This window comes from Sciurus vulgaris, assembly GCF_902686455.1.
Source record: "Sciurus vulgaris genome assembly, chromosome: 6".
NCBI lineage: Eukaryota > Metazoa > Chordata > Mammalia > Rodentia > Sciuridae > Sciurus > Sciurus vulgaris.
This window is the reverse complement of record NC_136466.1, coordinates 84,479,709-84,503,513: the sequence shown is the minus strand read 5'-3', so window position 1 is coordinate 84,503,513 and position 23,805 is coordinate 84,479,709. Positions and strand designations below refer to the sequence as shown.

Sequence of the window (23,805 nt, the reverse complement as noted above, 5' to 3'; positions counted from 1 at the left end):
CCCAAACTCCATCCACCAGATGTCATAGCATTTTCCTTAGTTTTGATAACCAAAAGGTCTCCAGATCTTTGCCAAATGTCCCCAGGTATGAGGTAGAATTTTTACCCAAAAAAGGATGAATAAAATCATGTCATTCAATATATTCAATTTACCAATGGGAAAATTGAAGGCCTTGAGAGATTAGATTACTCTTTGTTTGCCATCCCCAGGCCTAGTGTTGTTTTAAGCTGCTGCTGCTTAACAAAAAGCAATATCTTTCATAATGTAATGGGCTACTCTAATCAAAGATGCTTTCCCAATGCCTCATTCATTCATTCAACCATACATATTGAGTTAAGACCTACACTAGGTAATGAGAATATGAAGCAGAATAAGATAGTCCCTGCCCTTAGAGACTTCAGAGTCTAGGAGTAGAGATGAACATAGGCAATTACACACTAACAATGTTGAGTATGGTTAGATATTTGCAAAGTGCATTCTGGAAGAACCCAGAGACAGTCACCTAACACTAGCCAAAGCTACTGCCTGAGATGATTCTTAAAGGATGAGTAAGATATAGCTGGGCAATGGGGGAGTGGGACCCTTCAGAAAAAGCTGGTACAAAGGCATAGCAGTGAGAAACAGCATCCTGTTGATGTGGAGAAATATAAACGGTATTTGAAGTCAAGAGTGAGAGGAAATGTACTTGGAGAGAATCGGGGACCAGATTAATTAGGGTCTTCGTGGGGCCTTGTTACAAACAATAAGCTTTAAGATATAGGCAAAAGATATAAACTATTTTATAATGGAAATGACATTACAAAAGTTCTTTTTCAAGAAATAATCCTTGAACAGAGTATGAACTTGAAGAAAAGAGGACCAACTAGAATACTGCAAACAACAGGGGATAACTACACAAAGGGGAATTATTATTTTAAGATAAAAGATATGATTACATATAACTATTGATTTGACTATCTTCCTCCCACAAAAAGATAAGCCTATGTGCAAAGACAGATATTTAATTTTATTTATTCAGTGATCATATGTTGAATGAGTGAATAAATGAACTGCAAGATATGGCCTATTCATTAAAAGTTATGAACTTAAATAATTTGACCTTCTGTTTCATTTATAGGACAGGAAAACTGGGAAACTTGACAGCCCCTCAGAATGCCAATTATAACTATGATCCTACTGTATTTTAAAATATAAGAAATTTTGCAGGAAATAGATTGGAGAAAAATTTTGGACATGCAGTCAATAAGATCTGATGATTCGTTAACTGATTGAAGATTGAAGGATGGAAAGTTAAGGTGACTCCCAGTGGTTCAGTAGAGAATGAGAATCACTTTGGAAACTAGGTAACAGGTATGGTTGTATATGCACAGAAATTAAGAGTATCAAATTTGGTGAGGAAATCTAGCCTGAAGGTAGAAATTTTAAAATCTATTTGCATATAAATTTAGCTAAAACCAGGAGGGTTGATTAATCCAGTCAAGTAGAGCCCTGGGAGAAGAGCACAAGGTGTGTGTTGCGAGGGATGGGGGGGCCCACTTGCTAATAAATATGCAGTAATCTCCAACTTTGCACTAGACTACCAAAGTGGTAGCAAAACACCTAAAAGTGTTTCTTAAAGGCACTTAGCAGATATCTAACCAAAAGCAGGGCCAGAGATGAGAGGGAGAACAACAGAAAGAGAATGATGAATCCCTGCCACTTTGAAGCTAACTCTTTCAAACAGAGTTAGCATATCCACTGTACGATAAGACAATATCGCTAAACTGAAAAATGGCGTTTTAGTTGGTAGAGAATGGAAGTTCATGAAGGAGACAGACTAAAGAGAAAGGTAGAAAACACAACATAAACAAATGCATAGGAAGTTTGGAGGAAAGTATTGTGGAAAGAGTAGGTTATAAGTAATCTGTCGCTCTACCTGCAATCTCTTTTGAGTCTAACCTATTTCACAGGCTGTTGCCAGTTTTATATCTTATCAAGCACAGTTTATTGCAAAAGCATACATTACAGCCTCGACCACAAAGAACTTCCAGCACATATATAGAGAGAGGACTACAGAGAAAACTATCCCTTTCAACTCTAGAAATAGCCTTAACACAATAATTTTCATATTAAATTTTCTAATGTATAATTATCAGTATTTATAAATAATTACTGAGAATGCACAAAATATAAGAAAACATTATGCAAAGTATAGAACATACATTTTATTATGAAGAGTAGGTCACTTTAGTCCACCTACTTAGTGAGGTAAGAAGGAAACTTAATGGAAAAAAACAGTAAGAGTTGCCAAGTATGTGGCTTATATGGTACATATTAGAATTACCTTAAATATTTTACTTTTAAATTTTAATATTTTTAAAAATAGACATATTTATCACAAATAATAGAACTTAAACACCATCTTATTTAAATTCAAACTATCACTCTAGAATTATGCCTCTGTAATAGGCAAATATTTCCCTAAAACTATTACAATAATAGGTATGCCTCTTTCTGGAGCTACTTCATGTAAGCAAAGAAATTCTAGCTATGGATATAGGCACAAAAACATTGCATGTACTTACTATGGAATATCATATTTTATGAGATTTTAAATACAAAGTGAAAACAAATCACCATCACCAACTCCAATTACCAAATTGAGACCCAAGGATCCTATCAAATGTCAAAGCAATATAATGGAAGAAAATTGTAATAACTAAAAGATTTTAGAGATATATCTTATGCAATCTCCTTTCAGTAGAATTGAGTGTTGTGCCCAATTAAAGATTTCATAATAAATTAAATATTACTGCAAAATATCCTCTGAAATAATCACTATTAGTCTTAAGCTTTTGGATATACAGGCTTCAAAATGAACCTGGCAATAAGCCTAATCATTAATTTTAAAGCTACAAAAACCATTTTTAACCTAGTTGTGCTTATGTGCTTATCTGCACCACTGACTAGAAACCGTATTCTTACCACCTTTCTCTCCTCCCTCTCTGAAACAGTACTTCTTGAGTTCCTTGCTTTGTTCTTTTCTTTTCTTATATTCATGTTTTTTGAATGAGGCTATTTGACTAAGCAGTCATGGTATGAGCATTTTAATGTGCAGGTACAGAAGCTAAAATTAAGAATTGGGGGCTCAGAGAAAAATAATCAGACATTGTCACACCTACTTTGTGACATCAAGCCCAATCTGTCTCTACGTATACCTCTCTATACATGCATACATAAACATGGGTGAATGTGGGTTTGTGTATGATACTCACTTTCAGTTTTTTTCCACCACCAAGAAATGTACATATATATTAATCACTATCTTTATGTTCCAGATCTTCACATATCTTGATAATCAATCCCTATATCCTCCTTGAACTCAAATAATTTACTTGCCTTCCTTACTGATTATGTTAAGGAAACTTCATCTGGTATTAACTCTTGTATCGAACAGAAAATACCAAGTGGATTCATATTTATTTTGTTACTATTTGGTAAACTATTCAGAAATTTGTTTTCCTAAAAGGAATACAGAAAAGTGCTTTGTTGTAATAGCTTTGTGTGAAGTCTATAAGGATGAATATTAGGTCTATACAAACTTACCTCTACCTACTTTTCAAAATTTCCAGCTATTTTCTACTATTTCTGGACATATAACAGGAAGCCCCATTCAAACTGATCCTTGAATCTAGCCTTCACTTTTTACAGCATTTATACCCTTGGCTTAGCACATTCCCTCTGTCTTCCCCTCTTCTTTAACCATTAAATCTCAAACTCCTGCATCCTTACCTGATATTTAAACTCAATTTTGTTATATGGCCATGAACTCACTCTGACTCTAATCTAATCAAATGGAAAAAGCTCTCCTTTTGGTTTCCCTAACACTTTATATATTCCCAATGACATAAGTCATTGTTCAGTCACTGTTGTGTTTTCAAACCTGTCCTTTAGAACAGGGATTTTGCCACAGAGTCTGCCAAAGGAAGCATTCAACAAGTGCTGAATACATGTAATGGAGCTTAAGCAAACACTGCCTTAGAACAGTCTGCATCGAACTGATGTGAAAAAATGAAGACATATGAATAGGAACCTGAAATCATGATTATTGTTATTGGCAAACTCTTCTAAACAAATTACAATTCATTTTGCCATGTGAAATGCTGAAATACAAAAATTTATGGTGTCCTGGACCTGGAATACCACCTCCCTCAACAGCCACATGCACATCTAATGAAATAATTAAAGCACTGCTGTGAACTACAAAATACACTGTTGTGCAATGCCTCCTGCCTGATCTCCCTCTCGTGTCTTAGGATTTCAAAGCAAACTAAATAAGGCAAAGAAAGAAAGACAAATAGTCAAAACTGGTTATAGGTAGAAACACACTATTAGCATAGAACAGCAAATTATATGTTTCTTTACAACAAACAAATTTTTAAGTAGATACTACAATAGTATACCCTGGGACAAGCTTCATTTTAATCTCTCTTCCAGTGTATTTTCAACTCATCTATTAAGGAAATTCAATAATATGAGATAATTTTTATTTAAAAAATAAATTAATGGGAAAATAAAAATGTGAAATTCTACCCACACTATTATCTTAATTTGTTTATTGTTGCTATAACACAATAACTTAGTCTGGGTAGTTTACAAAGAATATAAGTGTATTTGGCTTACAGTCCTGGAGGTTAGGAAGTCCAAGGACATGGTGCCAACATCTGCTCAGTATTTGGTGAGGACCTTTTTGCTGTGACGTGGCATGGTGGAGGATATCATATAGGAAGTCAGAGAAAGAAATGAAAAGAGGAATCTCTCTTCCTCTTTTATAAAGCCATTAATGTCATCAGGGGAGGTTGTACTCTCAGGACTTCCTCTAATTCTAAGCACCTTCTAAGACCTTACCTCCAAATACTATTGACATGTGAAGATGGAAACTATTTCAACACATATACGTTTGCGAACACATTCAAAGCATAGTAGATGTGAATTTCTTAAGCAAAGATTGTGTTGTGTTAGTCTTTGTAACCCTGAACCAAATATAGTGCCCAGTATGTGATATTTGCTCCTTAAAAGCTCTTTAAATAAACACAACTTTTAAGAAGATATCAATTATTCAGACTAAAAGCAAAACAAAAAATTCCACATGCTGGAAGCAACCTAGATGTCCTTCAATTGATGAATGGATAAAGAAAACTGTGATATATATATACAATGGAATATTACTCAGCTATAAAGAATAAAATTATAGCATTTGCAGGAAATGGATGAAATTGGAGAATATCATGCTAAGTGAGATAAGCCATCTCAAAAACCAAAGGACGAATGATCTCTGATAAGCGGATGATGACACATAATGGGGGTTAGGAGGGGGGCAAGAATGGAGGAAGGAGGGACGTATAGAGGGAAAAGAAGGGTGGGAGGGGTGGGGGTAAAGGAAAAAATAACAGAATGAATCAACATCATTACCCTATGTAAATGTATGATTACACAAATGGTATGCTGTTACTCCATGCACAAACAGAAACAACATGTATCCCATTTGCTTACAATAAAAATAAATTTTAAAAAATTCCACATGCTCCTTTGTAGAAAACAAGTCTTATAATAAAAAAAGTTAATTACTCATAATTTAAGAATACCTATACTTGTAAATGCACACATAGTTTACTACTTTAATAGTAATATGAAAAAGCATTGAAATATATTTACCCATTATATGATTCAGACACACCAGCAAATGGCTCATTTTCACATTTGGCATAAATAAATACAAACTCAGCACAAGTGCAACTCCAGATGTGAACAAAGCAAACCTCATTGTATTTTTGCATGTCATTTTGAACTTGGAACAAGAACACCACCTAAAATCTGACCAAGAGCAGCTCCAGGAATTAAAACGCCCCTAAGGAGAAAGAAGACAGAAAAGAGAACACAGGAATACTCAATAACTCAGACTGATAACTAGAGAACGTAAAAGCAAGCAACAATGTGGTTTAACATATAGAAGTTTTCAGCCAACATAGAAATAACTGCATAATGACAACAGTTTCATTAAGTAAAGGTTTAGTAAAATTAACTATTGAACATAAAGATATTCTCTTCAGCGTCATAGGATTGTCTCTCTCAGTCTCATACAATAAATTGTTGATGTCATAAAATCAGAAACTTTTATCCAATCAGTATAAAGTATGCAAGATATCCAAAATTATATATTATCCTAATGAAAATGTGTTGTGGTAAAGTAAAATTATTAGATTAAGTTAGGACAAGAAAAAGTTTTACCTCCAAGGGTAGCTGCAAAGCTGGATGACAGTCCAAATTGATTTTCTATAAATTTAGGTAAAAATGTTGCAAATCCAGTAGTAACTAAGGCTTCTGAAGAAGTTGATAAAACTAAACACATAAAGACAGTATTTCCTCATCAAATTCTAAAGAAAAAATACAGTTCACCAAATGAATAACTATGGTTTTACTGCAAAGTGCAGCATTAAATGGTGGCATTGTGAAATGGCAAAACTTTTAATAAACACAATATTAGCCTATAAAATTACAGCATTCCCTCCATCACCAAAATATAACTAAGGATGATTAATGGATTTACATATACATTAATGAGAAAATGGGTAGGTGGAGCATTTAGAGAATTAATAGATGGCTTCATCAGTACTATGATCATGCCTTATTACACCCAACAGGCTAGAGACAGAAGCAGAAGTCCACTTGAAAAGGTTTCTTTCCCCACACTTATTATTGTGAATGCACATACTATAAATCTACTCATTTGATTTTTAATTGTATTTTGAATTCTTATGTCCACTAAACACAAACCTTGAGACTATGAACACAGATGAAAAATGGTCTCTAAGGATCATAATGATGCTCATAGTATCATTAAGAATAGGTATAAAGTTGAGCAACTTTAAATAGTATTTCTTTTTCTGGACTGCTTCTAATTTTTATGCTTAAGCATTAACTAGAAATCAAAGATACATAAAATTTTTGCAAACTTATACATAAAAAGTCAAAATCATTCTAACATGAAACTCCTCAACTACAACACATTTACATAGAAAAGAACAAACAATACCCAAACACTACTAGGATTAAAGTGGAATGATCCCAAAAATACTCATCTATTCAGAAATATCGTAGACATGCAAGGATATTAGGTGATATCCCATCCAAGGAAAACCAGCAGTGAAACAAGTTACCCATAGGGAACTGAATCAGTCTAGGAATTTCTACCCAGAAGGGATAGGATTAAAAAAAAAAAAAAAAAAGGTAATCAATAACTCTTGATGGTAATGAAAATTATAATTTATAAATAAATGAAGTAAAATATATGAAATGGAACAGACTACTATAAGAGCAAATAATAGTAGTTGGAGTTAAAGTTGTGAACAAGCTTGCAAGAAGTGCATGTGTGGAGAGGAGAGGAAAGGTGGCTGAGTGAAGCAAAAGGCTTCAGTGATAAGTGATCAACCACTGCATAAGGAAACAATGGGAAAGGGGGCTAGAGTGCCCAGGAGGGACCACAAATTATTGATACCCACCAATAAAATAACTCATGCTCTTTCAGCTATTCTATTCTGGAATAGTTGTACTCACAGGGGGTGGAGGGCGGGGAAAACAACTTTATCTGAAGAGTTGTTGATAAGAGCTAAATTTTTAGTAAATGAGCAAACAAAATACATGACAAAAAGATTTGTGTGTGTGTTTACATATGCATTAGGTACATGTGAACAAGGGACAGAAGTGTAGTATGAGAAAAAGTGAAAGAGAACAGTTTTTTTTCACCTTCAGAGCAGCTGGGAAATCTTTAAGAGTTTTTTCCGAAATTCTCATCTGTGTGTTGCAAGGAACTACTCTTATTCTGATGAGTCTGGGAAATTTTTCCAGCTTGAATTTTTGCTGTACCTAAAAAAAAAGTAAATATACTTGTTCTATCATTTCACTCATCATTTCAAAAATGCTTACTTTTTAATTGACACAAATTTCCGCAAGTATATAAATTCCACAACAAGAGGTCAGTTCCTCTGTTAACAAAACAGTACAAATACTTATGTCTGCAATCTGGCTGTCCCAAGAGCTAGCTTTCATAACCACTAGCTAAGGAAGTTCCGACCAGTTTAAACATTAAAATGAGATAATTTTGCTCCCATTTCATATATATTTTCTTCACTTCAAGTCTCTTAAAATGTCTTGTTCCTTTCCAATGTTTCTCTTTCTCATCCTTTATATATAATGTACATTGTGGCTTTTTCCTTTCCTCTATTTATTGCTAAAATGATAGGTAGATGATAAATATTATTTTTCATCTATCACAATGTCTCTTTCATTTTTAATTTTATTATTTATTTTTATACTGGAGATAAAATCTGAGTTACATTCCCAGTTTTTTTTGTTGTTGTTTTGGGTTTTCTTTTTTTATTGTATTCAAAGTCTCACTAAGTTGCTGAAGGTCTAAGTTGGTGAGGCTGGTCTTGAATCTGTAATCCTCCTGCAAATTCCCAGTCTACCAAGTAGCTGGGATTACAGGCATGTGCCACCATGTCTGGCTTCATTTTTCATAATAGTACATGAATAAATCTGAGAAACAGTCAACACATGGAATTGTAAATTGGAGGGTCTGCAGTAAAAAGAAAATGAGTCCATCTATTTTTAATCTGTCAAGGTTTTTTTTTGCCCATTTCCCAAATTAATCATCTATCCTATTGCAAATAACAATGGGAACCACTAAATATCCTCAAACCGAGAGAAGCTCTTCTACAGACACCTATTTTAGATACAGAAGCAAGATCTCAGAACAATGAACATTCTTTTCTATTAATTTTTTTAATAAACTCTAGTATAAGGTATAGTATAAGCGAATGTTCTACAGTATGACTTCAGTGATAACTGAAAAAATAAGCACTTGTACTTTCTACTACAAATAATTAACATGAATGATTTAAAACAGAATGTTCCTTGAAATTAGTCATTAACAAAATAGAAACGGTTTTAAAGATTTGTATCTTACATACAATAAAGCAGGACTCCAGGAGCTGTGGGAGATAGCTCAGTCGGTAGAGTGCTTGCTTTGTAAGCACAAGGCCCTGGGTTCGATCCCAGCACCCCCAAAAAAAATAAAAAATAAAAAAAAAAGAATAAAGCAGGACTGCCAGATAAAACATAAAAAACAAATTTAGTAAGTACTAAGATGAATATATACACACTTTTATTAATTACTAAAGAGAAATAGACATTCATATTAAATATAAATCAACATTGTCTAAAATAAGTTAGGTATTCAAAAGTTTGCATAGGCAGACAACTGAGATTCTATAAACACAGCAGAGGATGAATCTACAGTCTTATTAGTCGTATATAAACCAACAGCTGGCTGGGCCCAGTGATGCCCCGCTTGTAACCAGGAACTCCAGGGGTGGAGGCAGGAGGATGGCAAGTTCAAGCTAGCCTCAGCAATTCAGAGAGGCCCTGAGAAACTTAGTGAGACCCTACCTCAAAATACAAAAGGACTAGGGGGGTTTAACCTAAATGGAAAGGGCCCCTGGGTTCAACTCCTGAACCAAAAAAGAAAACAACATCGGGGCTAGAATTGGAATAAAACTTCCTGGTTTTAAAGAAAATTGTTTACCTGGTAATGTTTGGAAAACAAGAGAAAGGTATTATCAAGACCAAGCGATGAACCAAGATATGAGAAATCCAATCCACCAAGCCCCCAACCATCGCGGATCATCCTCAGTAATAGCAGAAACTAAACAACAGAAAAAAAGGGGTAAAAGCCAACTCAGTTTTGTTAATTAAGCTCAGTTATGATAAGCATATATGCAAAAATTCAAAAGGATCTAGTAGAATATAATAACCAAAGTTTCATTGATGCCTTTATGATAAATCAAACAGTAGCAGACATTAATGACATAAATGATTATTTACAAAGTATTTTTAAAATAGTAAATATGACATAAATTTTAAAATATTTAATAGTTAATATAAGTATGATGAATATTGAAACATACATAGAATTCTGAGCATTCTTTAGTTAACCATAACTAGGTTTTTCCGTCTACTGTGTTAAATACTTTAAAATTATTATGATTATTTAAATTAAATATATCTCAAAAAAAAAATCACTGATCTGTGTTAAAAGCCCATATTCTGGGATTCACTTTGGCATTTACTTAAGTACAAATTATTCTAACGTGATTGGGAGTCACTGATATTGGCAACACATGCATACTGTGTACCTTGATCCTATCCACCCACCCACAATCCAAGTGCCTAGCTATCACTGTTCTACTTTCAACTTGCTTTTTTGTTGTTGTTGTTTGTTTGTTTGTTTTTGTTTTCCAGTTTCCCCCATATGAGATACAGCATGTGATATATTCTTCCAGTATCAGGCCTATTTCTGTTAACATGAATATCCTCCAGTACCATCCATTTTGCTACAAATAACAGGAATATTATGGTTGAATAATATTCTGATACACACACACACATATATGCATACATATATATGTATATGTTTCTTATTAATCCTCTCATATGTATATGTGTGTGTATGTGTGTGTGTGTGTGTGTATACATATATATATATCATATTTTCAGATGTCCATTCATCTGTACCTAGGTTGATTTCCTATCTCGGCTATTGAGAAGAGTGCTGTAACAAACGTGGGTATGCAAGAAACTCTTCTTCTGTATATACACCCCAAAGAGATATGGCTAATCATTTGGAACCACCATTTTTCATTTTTCAAGGAGCCTCCATACTATTTTCTACAGTGGCTACACAAATTTGCATTCTCAAAGAGTTTGTAAGAGTTTCCTTTTTCTTCCACATTCTTGCCAACTTTTTTTGCATAACAGCGATTCTAAACCAGATCACTTGCTATTCTTTAATAAAATAACATGCTGTTTTTTGTGTTCCGTAAATACATTCGGGATATTAACACTCCTCCCTCAAATGAGTAACTAGCGAACATTTTCTTGCATTCTGTAGGGTTGTCTTTTCTGTTGATTATTTCCTCTTCTGTGCAGAAGCTTTTTCATTTGATGTAATCCAATTTGTCAATGTTTGCTTTTGTTCCTGAGCTTTTGGGGTCCTATCCTGAAAATCGTTTCTTATTCCATATCTTCAAGTACTCCTCCTGTATTTTCCAGTAGTAGTTGCAGAATTCTGGGTATTATATCAAAATCTTTGAACCATTTTGAGGGTTTTGTTTTGTTTTAACTTATCTTTTCACAGTCTCTAAACGTTTATCTAAGACTAAAAGCTCTCGAGAGGAAAAAAAAAATCACATAAGTAGGGCTATTTTTCCATATTTATTTATCATCATGCAAGGGATTGTGCAGTTATGATTTCCACTGGTAAAATGAGAAACCAGATCCTCAGCAAAGGTCGTTAATTTCTCTACTCAAGAAAAGATAAAGGCAGGAAACAGGAATTTTATAATCAAAAGATCTACTTCAATTAATGTTGTGGCCACTTACCTGTGAGTATCAGTTGCTTGAAAGAATTATAGGAAGGATTAAATAAGAAAACATTTAAGTTAACATAAAAAAATATGCTGTCTGGAATATGGTATGGAATAAATAAGAATTACATCATTATTATTATTTTGTCACAGTTATTAAAGTAGTAATCTCTAATGACATTATAATTGTGATCTCTATGACATTTCAGAGCTACCAGAGAACTTTTTCTGAGAATCATAGACCCTTCAGACTCTTCAGGCTAGCTGTCTCCAATTAAATCTGTGTAACTACTTATATTGAATTAATGAATTTGAACAATGCATGAAATCTTAAAAAAAGTATTTCTAAAAATTTAACCACATAACCTTATTAAACATCTTTATTTACGAATAAATACATTATTACATCAAGAGATGTTATGGTATTTATTCATGAAGCAATGAAGTCAAAATAAGATATCATATAAAAATTGTATATTTTAGCGTCGTGTCCTACAAATCTCACATGACATACTGAATAAATACTGTAAAAAGATCTACGATATTAATATTATTGAAAAAAATACACTCAAATGAAAGAAAGATATTGCCATTAACAAAAAAGTGTGAGCATGCCTAACCCCAATCTTCCACAATGTGTTAGTTAATATTTAGTAGTTTACATCTAGATTCATCTCAGAATCTCCTGGGAAATTTTTTAAGTCAATTTATTTTATCTTTTATGTGGTGTTTGGACCTAGTACCTCACACATTTTAGGCAAGAACTCCACCACTGAGCCACAGCCCCAGCCCCACCTGGGAAATTTTTAACAAGCAAATGTTTAGTCCTGGGTGGGACTTGAGTACTCTTAGTTTTAAAAGTTCTGTAAGTTACCTAAACTGTGGTCATTGTTGTCACCCACTCCAATTAATCTCTGGTTAATTAACTTCAAAAGTAAGAAACAGATTTTTGCATTGAACTGAGAAGAAGAAAGTAAGAAAATCTTAATGTCTATTCCCCCTGAATAAGTAAAAAAAAAAGGGTACACAAATAGTAAACTAATAAAAGTGGAACTCACAAGATGCAAACTGTAAGGGCCTTATTTCTATTCCATTGTTGCCTTAAAAATTCACCCAGTATGATCTACTTTCCACACCTTCTTGGCAACATTCTTAGACTCCATAGCTCAATGGCCATTTTAGTAATTAGAAAGGTCCCGTCTCTTATTCCCCCAAATTAGAACTGACTGTGTTCTGTATCCAAAAATGCATGGAAGCAATGTTACCAAAATCTTGATCCTTGTCCCTGATGCTAATCCAATAATGAGGACATGATTTTGAAAAAAAGGAAAAAGAAGTTTTATTGTTTTGCTAGCAAGGGAGAAACACAGGGGACTCCTGTCCCAGAGGTTGTGATTCTGCCCAAGGGGAGCAGGGGTTTTAAACAGGAGATTCAAAGACTACATTCCACGTTTCTCTGTTGGATTGTAATTCACTTGTTAATTTGGGAGAGAGTCATTTCTGAGATCTCCTAGTACCATCCCCAAAGTCTGGATTACTTCGTTCCTAAACTGGGTGTATGCTCAAGGACAGATAACTGCCTATGTTGGGGGAGAAAGGTAATCTTGTTTCCCCTGAGTTAGGGAGGGGGAGAGTAGAGAGAAACAGGGAGAGAGGAAGAGAAAGAAACGTGTACATTTTAAAAATAAGTTTCAGAGGCAGAGCAGCAAGGGCTATATCAAAGCATGAAGTGAACCACTGCAACAGAAACAGAAGAGGAAAGGCAAAAATCTGTCACCGTGAGGCCTACCTAGTCTGCTCTTGAACAACACTGACAGACCACAATGTCCTCCACTGTGGCAGGCTTTCAAAAACTGGTTCATTGTGGAGGGCAATCGTAGGGCCAGGCTGAACTGAGGGTCCCATTTAAGTTGATGCTCCCTTGAGCTGACTTTACAGACAGACTACCCACTTTCGTTCTCACTTCTGGGAGGAGCTCTTGGCAGAGAAGGGTTGGAGACCGGGTTCCAGGAAGACTGCACAAGTTACATACAGTCATACTTGAAGGCATGTCAATACATGGGAAGTTCTGATCCTCAGAACTTGCAAATGTATCTAGTCCTCTTCTCTTTGTATTATGGTCCAGAAAGCTCTTTCTGTTTTCCTTTACCCTTTCAACATATTGGGGCACAAACTCCTTTCTGGTGGAACTGCAACTCAGCAAATGTGAAACTAGGGAAGAAGTATCAGCCTCAATTCTTACACACATTTTCATCACTAGCATGATTCTCTTAGGGTCTTCTCACATTTAACTTGAGGGAAATCATCAATAGCAATTTCTTTTTAAAAAAAAGTATTGTTTCTAAATTCACAATTTCCTTTTTAATCAATTTTACAAGGGAAATTTTATATAGTAAAATGTCATTTTTAAGTTAAGTTCAATTATTCAAAAGAAGACCATTAATATTGTCATGATTGTTGAGTCCTTTTGCAGGCGAGATAAATATTTTTCAATATAGCAATAACTGTTTCTCCAGAGATTTCTGGTTCTTTTATAAGAAGAGTTTTTCAGGAAACTCTGCTTACTTAGTTTCTCCCAGCATATTGATCTCAGGCAGGCTGCAAGACAGGCCTTTTACATTGCTAGTGTCTTGGGGAAATGCCCAGGAACCTTTGGTTTTACCCTGTTCCACTCCAAATCAAGTCAGCCTTCTCCACCACCAAAATTACTAGTTTTTACTGTGCCTCACACATAGTCCTACCAAGATGCTGGAGTATTCCCAGCTACCACACCACACAGTCCCACTGTTCTTATCCAAAATTTAGTGGTTTATTGGTGAATACATACTTCCTAATTTATTACATGCCTTTCTTTAATACCTGAGTCCTGAAAGAGTTAAATAACTTTTCTAGGTTTGCCTCATCACTGCATTTTAGGAGAGGATCTGAATAGCTTCTCCTGCCACCACCTCAAATGTTCTCCTTAGTAAATTGGGTCTTTATAGCATATGTGGCAGTGATACACTTATTTATGTATAAAAGTATGGTAGACACAATTCTAAACATGCTTCAAAATTCTCAGGCCCTGGCCTCTTCACTGAAATACTCATGTAGATTGTGTGGTAAAAGGAATTTGCAGATGTGATTAAGATGTAGTCCCTTAAATAGGGCCTTTATCCTGGATTGTCTAGATTGGTAAATCTAAATACATGAGCCCTTAAAAGCAGAGAATGTTATCATGCTAAATTCATAAAAATGCAGCAAAAGAGGGAGCAAGAAAGGCGTAAAAAAAAGGGAGGTCAGAGAGATTCAAATCCTAAGGACTGGCATGTTCTTGCTGGTTTTGTAGATGAGAAAGTGAGGTAAGTACATGAGTCAAGAAATGTGGATGATCTCCAGGATCCAAGAACAGTAGCTTCCAGATATTAGCCCTCAAGGAAGCATTGACCTTACTGATAATATGGTCTGAAGCTGAATTCACCCAACAGCCTGAACAAGCGTGCAAGTGTGTACTTCCTGACCTTCCACCAATACACACCACCTTACCTTGGCCTCAGCGTGAGAAGCACAGGACTGGGAACCTGCAGAACCAGTATGCCTGGACTTCAACCAACACAACCGTGAGTTATTAATGGATATTGCTTTATGATGCTAAATTTGTAATAATGTCATGTGAGCAATAAAAACCTATGATGCAATATAGGGCAAATAAGTGTTGTAGATAATGAGACCCAGGCTTCTCACTCTTGGAGAAAGGATTTGCGAATTAAAAAGGGAAGGCTAGAATGAACTTTGTGGCACTAGATCTCAATTAGAGGTATCCATATGCATATTCACATGTGGAAAAAAAAAGAAATGGATGTTGAAATATGTGTGTTGACATGAAAATCTTGGTTTTTAAAAGCCATTCTTTGAGGCTGGGATTGTGGCTTAGTGGTAGAGCACTTGCCTAGCATGTGTAGGCACTGGTTTCAATCCTCAACACCACATAAAAATAAACAAAATAAAGGTATTGTGTCTACCTATAATTAAAAATATTATTTGGGAAAAACCATTCTTCAATACAAGGAACTAGGAACTCTTGCAGAGGAGACAAGAATATTTATTTAGATACTGAGGATTGAAACCAGGAGTGCTTTACTATGGAGCTACACCCATAGTCTTCTTTTTCCTTTTTTTCTTGGTACCAAGGATTGAACCCAGGGGTGCTTTAACACTGAGCTACATCCCCAATCCTTTTTTGTTTTATTTTGAGTCAAGATCTCCCTAAGTTGCTTAGGGTCTCCCTAAGTTGCTGAGACTGGCTTTGAACTTGCGATACTCCTGCCTCAGCCTCCTGAACCACTGGAATTACAGAAGTGCATCACTGTGCTTGGCTTTTTAAAATTTTAATGTTAAGACAGTTTCTTGCTAAGTTTCAGGGTGCTCACTAAATAGCTGAGGCTGACATGAAGTTTGCGATCCTAACAGACATCAAAGTCACCGAGATTGCAGGCTGCACTGTGCTCAGCTAGCCAGGAACGTCTTATGGTGCTAAGGAGTACAAATATGCTCACTAACAATGTGAATATGAAACAAAGAAACAATTATGAAACTTATAATGCTCCCAACTACCAAACATAAGACAATTTGATGAATTAAAAAAAAATATTCCACAGAATAAAAAAAAAAAGTATACTTACATAACTGAGGAAATTTATTTGGGATAGCTCTTTCTTAAAGTAGAATGCTAATTAATGTAAACTCAAGAAGTGATGGAAATAGAGAATCTTTGTTGGCAAAACTCAGAGTAAGTGCATGTAAGAGTCATCGGTAAATGTCAGACTTGGGTGAAAGTTTGCTGAGAAATAAAATATCTGCATGGTCTCCAAGTATCTATGCAAGAGATATTTCTTAAAAACAAAGGGGAAAATAAAGAGAGCAGTCATTGCTGGCAAACACAAACCTTATCAAAGTGACCAAAGATTCATCATATACAGTCATTATATAGATCAGATGTGTTGGGAAGAACACGGTTTTATAGAATTTTTGCCAAAAATGTATATATCAGTATTAATCATTAAAAAAACATCACACAAACCCAAACTGAAGGATATTCTACAAAACAATTGGCTGATCCTTTTCCAAAACATCAGGATCCTGTGTGGTAGCCAGCCTCCAAGATCACCCCAGTGATCCTGCCTCCTGGTATTCTCTCATTTCTGTGGTTTCCTCCCACATTGTATCAGGCATGATAGGGAGGGTTCTAAAGATGTGTTCTCCTCTCTGGTTGATTCAATCTAGTATGAATCTAGATGCTGTGGTGAAGCATCTTTGCATGTACAAATAATATTTCCAGGGTTCTCTGGATGGTCAACAGAATGCAGTTTTTAGAAGGGATATGCCACTTCTAATATGAGGTCCTACAAGACACTATGATTTGAGTTTTGGTTGTTCTCCCACTCTCCTTTCTATCTTTCATCCCTGCCACAACCTTAGGTCCTGTGAAGGGGATCACAGGCTGGGGAATGGAGCTCTCTAACAGCCACAAGAGCACCGGTTTTTACAAGCACATGATCACATCCCAGGCAAGCCTTCCATGATTATAGTTCTAATTAACATCTTCACTGAAAAATCTCAGAAAACCCAGCAGAGCTGCTCCTGAATTGCTGACCCACAGAACTGTAAAATAAACATTTGTTTTAAGTCACTGAAGTTTGGAGTTATTTAATATTCACCAATAGAAAAGAAGTACATTCAAAAAGAAAAAAAAAAAAAAAAGACTGAAGAACTGTTTCAGATTGGAAAAGACTAAGAAACCATGAGAAATAAATTTAAGGTGGGATTTTAAGAAGGATCAGACCAGGTAAAAACCATTACAGTCCAAAATGATTTCTTTGCAAGTATTTTACTGAGTATTTTGATAAATTAAGATGGATTAAATATATTCCTTCTAAACCATCTTACTTTTGTTAAGTTTCAGATATTTTACAATAAACCATCTGCAACATGTAGCCTACTCATATAATCTTATATGTCAATCTGTCACATAGAAACTATCATGTCCAATAATGTTTCTGGTGTATATTTAATAATGAATGTTTTCTATTAAATACATCTGTTGAGATACCAAAAATCACTGGATTCATTAAATTATATTCACCAAGTTCAAAAGTGCACCAAGTTCCCTTTCCCATTCATAAATGTGTTTATATTCATAAAGAGATAAACCAAAATTTCCAAAACTTTGTTATAAAACAATCTAATACAAACATTCTGATTCAATAAAATATATGTACGTTTATTTTGTATGATTATGTACAAAAAATCTTGAAAGAATATGGATCTAAATTTGTATCTATATATTCCTCCAATTTACATAAGTCAAATGTATTCAGTTTTTCCACATATAACAGTTTTACATTTGCATTTTCTACAATTAGGATAATAAAAAGTGTTAAAAGGTTTAAGACATATATCCAAGTACATACAAAATTCCAAAGGTCAACTTATAAGTTAAACCTTTCTTTAAAATCATTACAAATTGTGAAAAACACATATTATGAAAAATTTTGTTCTAGAAGTAGCATACCAACTCATATAACCTAGGTGGATACAAAAGTAAAAATGACAATTATAAATTATAGTAGTGTCTGTATCACCCTATCATGAAAGGAGGTAGTCTTTCTAAATATATATTATAAATGATGAGTCCCACTCCTTTTAAAGGCCAAAATTATTGGTTTATTATATTTTCATTAAAATGTTTGTTAAAAATGTTATTATCTTATAAAACTGTATATACCGAATACAATGTAGCCCTTGATTATAAATGCCAATTATTTGATGACTTGTTTATCAAACTGTTTATATGCATGGGTGTATTTTTTTTTTCTTCTCCCTAAATTAAATGGCCCTAGACTCACATGTTTGTATAGTCACTTTTTTATAGTTGCTTTCTTATTCTCATTTCATCATTTCTATTGGTGAGTGTCTCAGATTTGCCATCAGTCTACGCAATGAAACTCTTTTGTGCGTCCCTTGTGTCCATATTAGGACAAACATTAGTCTAAATTCTCCTTAGCCTTGATGGTAAGCAGGTAGCAACATCTGAATATGTCTGACTGGGTGCAAGGAAGAGTCTCATAGCGGTATCACATATACATTCCCTCTGTCTCTCAATAGTTGGTTGATGAAATTTCCCACTTCCCCAATACCTGAATTTTGGCTTTCTGGATTTAATTTTGGTGCTTAAATGGTTCCTAGTTTAAGCAACTCTAACCCTCTGCTTCCTACCTTCTGCTTCTCCCACTAATAGCCAAGTGTGCTTGCCTCTAATACTTCCATTATTCTCCTTGAATTTCAGCTTATCAAGGCTCCCTAGGATCCTGAATACTCATCTCTCACAGATTTCCACCAAACACAATCTCTTAAGTTCTGCAAATTTCTAGTCCTTCTCCTGGCTTCCTACTAGTTCTTTACTCTCAGCTTGTGATATTCCTGATCACAATCTACTAAAACTTGCTTGCAAAAAGACTACCCTAGGGAAGGAATGATGAGGGAAATCTGATAATCAACCTTAATAAATTAAAACCTTTATTTGGGGGAAAAGAAACCACCCAGATATAAATGTAATCACCTCTAAGTTTCGATTTGCATGTGCCAGACATGCATTCCACCATGGAGTTACATTCCAGCCTTTTCTAGACAGTGAAAATTTTTAATAATAGAAGTTACTTTTGTTGATTTGAACTATTTCCTCTGTATTCAGGGTAAATGTGACATAAATATGACCAAAATGCATGAGGTTTATTTATAATTTTATCAGGTTTATGAGACATTTGACCTTAATACTAAATGCAGCAAAGAACAGGGCTTAATGTCTTAATTGAATAACAATAATAGATACCTACTATGTGCAAGGCCCTATTTTAGGTAGTCTAAGTAATGTGCTAGATTATCAGGTTTTAAAATAAGAAAAATTATTCAGTATACAAATATTGGTCAATAACACATTAAGGAACATTTTTATATCTAATTGGCACATTTCATGGAACCTGGTTCTTTCTTCTGAAATATATATAATTGAATAATACTATCACAGGAGCAAAAAATTAAGTATTGAAAATTAGCAAAATCAAAAATCGGCTACTGGAAATCAAATTGAAATGTAACATATGTCTATTCTATGCTGAATTTTTTCATATACTTGAACACAAAGAAGATAACTAACCTATATTCTAATAGTTCAATAACTTAACTGTAGTAAAATAAAGACCAGATTAATATATTAATTTGAAGACAAATTACATTGTAAAGCTGCCTTTAAATTCATGGGCTGTCACAATTCCAAGAAACCATGAGAAAAAATTTGATTAGCTTAAATTTTTCCATTATCAGAGATAAAAATTAAAGTGCAACAAGTTGTAAATGAAATAAAAACTTAATGATGAGGTTTTTTTCATCATGTTTTTTAAATATAGATTTTAAACTAATTTTTAGCTGTTTTTCTTGTTACTGGTTGACGTAGGACAGTGGAAAATAAGTGAGCCTGTGTGTGATTTCAGGCTTTGGTGACTTTGGAGGCACAGGTCTGCTTCTTGCATTCAAACAAAATCAAGGAGTTGATACATATACAATGAACACTCTTGATATGAACCATCGGTGTTTTAAAATACCACTGTCTATACTGGGTAGATAATGCTGCCATGGCACTGAGTGTTCTTAGAAATGGAGGTCAATTTTCCAACTGTCAAGTAATCTTTTTCTCTTCACCCTTCATTTCTTGCTTTGTTGAGATCCCGTTCTACTGGAACTGTTGTCACGACTGCATTCTGATTTTGAAATGACACATCTGGGCCTGATGGTGGCGGTTTATACAAAAAGATTGCACATCCATTGAAGAAAATGGTGATAACCTTACAAGTAACAGCTGAATAGAAAAATAAAGATAATCATGCCTTTGGTCCTTCAGTTATTACACAAGTTAATGCTCATTGAGAAATTCTTCATGAAGTGAAACTCACAATGGATTACTACATGGGCATTATGATTGTTTTAAAATTGTAAAACACCAGGCAGACAGAAATAAATATTTATACAACTCAATGAACTAGCATTCATTTTCTTTCTAAGCAATAAAAATGTACAATAATTGTTGTATTCATGGTCATGAGTGTGCATTTTTGTGAAATAAGTGTTGTATAGGATTAAATAAATCCATGTTCCATTTACAACTTTAATACAATATCCTATCTTAAGAAAGTTACAAGCAACCAAGTGTCAGTGATAAAATAGCCTATTACCATCCTTAAATTTGAATCAAGTTGCAGAATTTTCATGTCCAAATGGAAAATAATCTTTAAAAAGTAAACTTTGGAGATCTTAGGAAAAAGATTCTACAGAAATATATCACATTTAATTCTTACCCAAATTTACCCTGCTGTATCACCTAAAAATAGGAGACATTAAGATTTACTTCATAAGCTTTGATATGTTTTCAAAGAACTCTGGTTTTAAAATCAACTAGGTAAACAAAAACTAGCACCATCCACGGTACTAAGCATTTAATTAGTGCCAGTAGAATAAATTAAATGTGATCTCACTGTGTAGTTTTTCTAGTAGCTGGTTTCTTTTTTACTAATTATTAATATTTTATTGAAAAATGTACATTTGAAAATCAGGAATGCTCATTGATACAAGCATTACTAGATTTGTAGAAAGAGGAGCTTTATAGATATACACATATTCAAGATGTCTCTATTTAAAATATTCTAATTCCTTGGGTTATTTTGGAATTTAAATTTATCATACTAATACATACTAGATGTGTTGCTCTACTTCCTTAATCTTAACTATTATTTAACCATAGCAACACAGACCATAAAAGGTGAAGAGAAACACAAATATACTTAGCATGTATGTGTGTGTGTGTGTGTGTGTGTGTGTATATATATATATATATCTTCTAAACTATAAAAATCTTCTTACAACATGCCTCATAACCAAAGGACACTACCCTACAGCAGATCTATGTTTTCCAAAGCCTAAACACCTATATGACCATCATTCCTGAGTTTCTCAAAATTCACCTTTAGCTTTTGGGTATACTTCCCTAAAAACTGTGAAAGAAAATGTAAAAAGAAAATAATAACAAATGTGTGATATAATGAAAGTTAAAATTATACTTTTCTAATTAAGACTGCACCTTGCAGACTCCATTTGAAGCTTCCCATTACATGGTGTGGCAACCAATCTCCAATCCTGGGGCTACAGGATTGTTCATCAGGGTGCACTGAACTTTCCAGACCAACTATGATACAAGTAACCAACACTGATATTTTTTGACTTAACATTAATTTACTCTAAAGTTTTCAAGAAGTCACTTACTTATAGCTACTAGCATATGCGCCATCTTGATATTATCGTAAATCCAGCAAGCACCTTTAATTCCACATTCGTTAATATCCCAGAGAATGCATGTGCTGTCTATTGTGACACCAAATATAATTGGTCCAGGTATAGTGCCTAGAAAAATTGTAGGCAAAATACAAAAGGACAAAGATTACAGCTTGTACAAGTTTTTAATATACATAGCTATACATATATTTATATAGATAAAAATGGGCCTTCAATTGTCCAGATGCAAGTTAATCAATTCATGTAAAAGACAAAAAGATAAACACACAAATAAAATAATTGAAAATAAATATATCTAATTATATATTCTAATCAGTTAAAAATATTTTAATAGAAATCTTTGTCATGTATTGTGTTAAAATTTAACTTAGTAAAGAGTTTAATTCATTGCTTGATAATTTAATGAATATGCATTTGAAATTCGCTATTATAGATTTTAAAAATCAAAATGCTTATTCTTTTAATTTTTTCTTGTTATAGATGGACATAATACCTTTATTTTCTGTATTTATTTTTATGTGGTGGTAAGGATTGAACCCAGTGCCTCATGCATGCAAGGCAAGTCCTCTATCACTAAGCTATAACCCCAGCCCCATCAAAATGCTCATAATTGATGCAAAAGTAATTCTGTTGAACTATAATACATTTGTTGTGTATACAAGTTAATATGAATTTGTATGAGTACACACACACACAAATGTATGTATCATGTTAACAAACATTGGAGTATTTCTTACACACACACACACACACACACACACACACACACACATTACTGAAGCCAACCAATCACAGGTTGAAAATATTTTTTAAAAATTCATCTTTACTGAACATGTACAAACTGTTTTTCCTTGTCACTATTCCCTAAACAATACAGTATAACAACTATTTACATAGTTTTTACATTGTTTTATGTATTATAAAAAAACTAGAGATGATTAAAGTATATGAAAGGAGAGGATATCCATAGATTATATGCAAATACTAAGCCATTTTACATTAGGAACTTGAGCATCCAGAGATTTTGGTACCTCTGGATACCTTTTTGGGGTTGGAACAAATCCTCCAAAGACACTCAGAGACGACTGTAGTTAAGACACTTCCAATTGTTACAAATCAAATGTTTGATTTCAGGAAGTATTTCTTAGAAAAAGTCTCAGGCTATACCTGGTCTGTGCTTTCATGACATGTAGCAGGATAAAGTCAAAACTGCACTGAACTGAGAGGGATCATTTTCCTGGTCTCATTTCCATCATTAATTCTGTAACTATGGGCAAAACCCTGAATCTTTCAGAAACTTAATTTACTCATCAGAATAATAAGAAAGTTGGTTTAGGTAATCTCTAATGTTCTTTTTTACTTTTATTTTAATGAATATCTTGGTATTATGTTTATTATATTTCTTTCTTATTCTTCCTACATCAGAAAACTCCCATATCTGAAAACTTATAAAACTCTCTAGAATACATAATTTCTTCCAACAGTTCTTAGTTTGTCACAATATCAACACCACAGTTGCTATTGATGTTTGACTCATTAATTTTCACTGTTAATGCAACATAACAGTGTCACAAATGAAGATAAAGAAGAGAAAATAAATTATGTGTTGAAGGTTTTATTTTATATTTTAAGTAAATTCAGTACATCTTATAAAATTATATTTGCAATAGGATTGGAAACAACAATAACAAATTGGGTAAGAGAAAAGTTGTCATTATGTTATCATGTGGCATAGAATTAATGCTACATCCTGAGCATTAGTAAACAGCTTTCTTAAATGACAATTGTATAGTTTTCCTCTTACTTTAATTATTTTCTTGGCACGTACCCTATCTAAATAAATTCATAAACTCAATGAACCAAAATAGCCAACATTTGCCAATGAAATGACATACCTAATAATCGAAGCAACATGAACTGTATTCCCAATGCTAGCGAACGTTGACTTTGATTAACACACCTGGAA

At 33.9% G+C, this 23,805-nt stretch overlaps 1 protein-coding gene and 1 pseudogene across 2 annotated transcripts in view; both read right to left on the bottom strand.

The window, feature by feature from the left end:
* The window catches only part of LOC306663441 (solute carrier organic anion transporter family member 4C1-like), a 30,156-nt pseudogene extending 19,730 nt beyond the window's left edge, over positions 1–10,426 (bottom strand). Inside the window, exons 1-5 of the transcript XR_013766681.1 lie at positions 10,420–10,426; positions 9,623–9,742; positions 7,783–7,902; positions 6,268–6,413; positions 5,695–5,887 (exon numbers count right to left, since the gene is read on the bottom strand). The product of XR_013766681.1 is annotated as a solute carrier organic anion transporter family member 4C1-like (transcript). The remainder of the gene's footprint in view (positions 1–5,694; positions 5,888–6,267; positions 6,414–7,782; positions 7,903–9,622; positions 9,743–10,419) is intronic.
* An 8,332-nt stretch (positions 10,427–18,758) lies between these two features.
* The window catches only part of SLCO4C1 (solute carrier organic anion transporter family member 4C1), a 70,781-nt gene continuing 65,734 nt past the window's right edge, over positions 18,759–23,805 (bottom strand). Inside the window, exons 11-13 of the mRNA XM_079145883.1 lie at positions 23,735–23,799; positions 21,810–21,947; positions 18,759–20,352 (exon numbers count right to left, since the gene is read on the bottom strand). Of these exons, the coding sequence (XP_079002009.1) occupies positions 20,192–20,352; positions 21,810–21,947; positions 23,735–23,799 (364 nt within the window). The 3' untranslated portion in view covers positions 18,759–20,191. The remainder of the gene's footprint in view (positions 20,353–21,809; positions 21,948–23,734; positions 23,800–23,805) is intronic.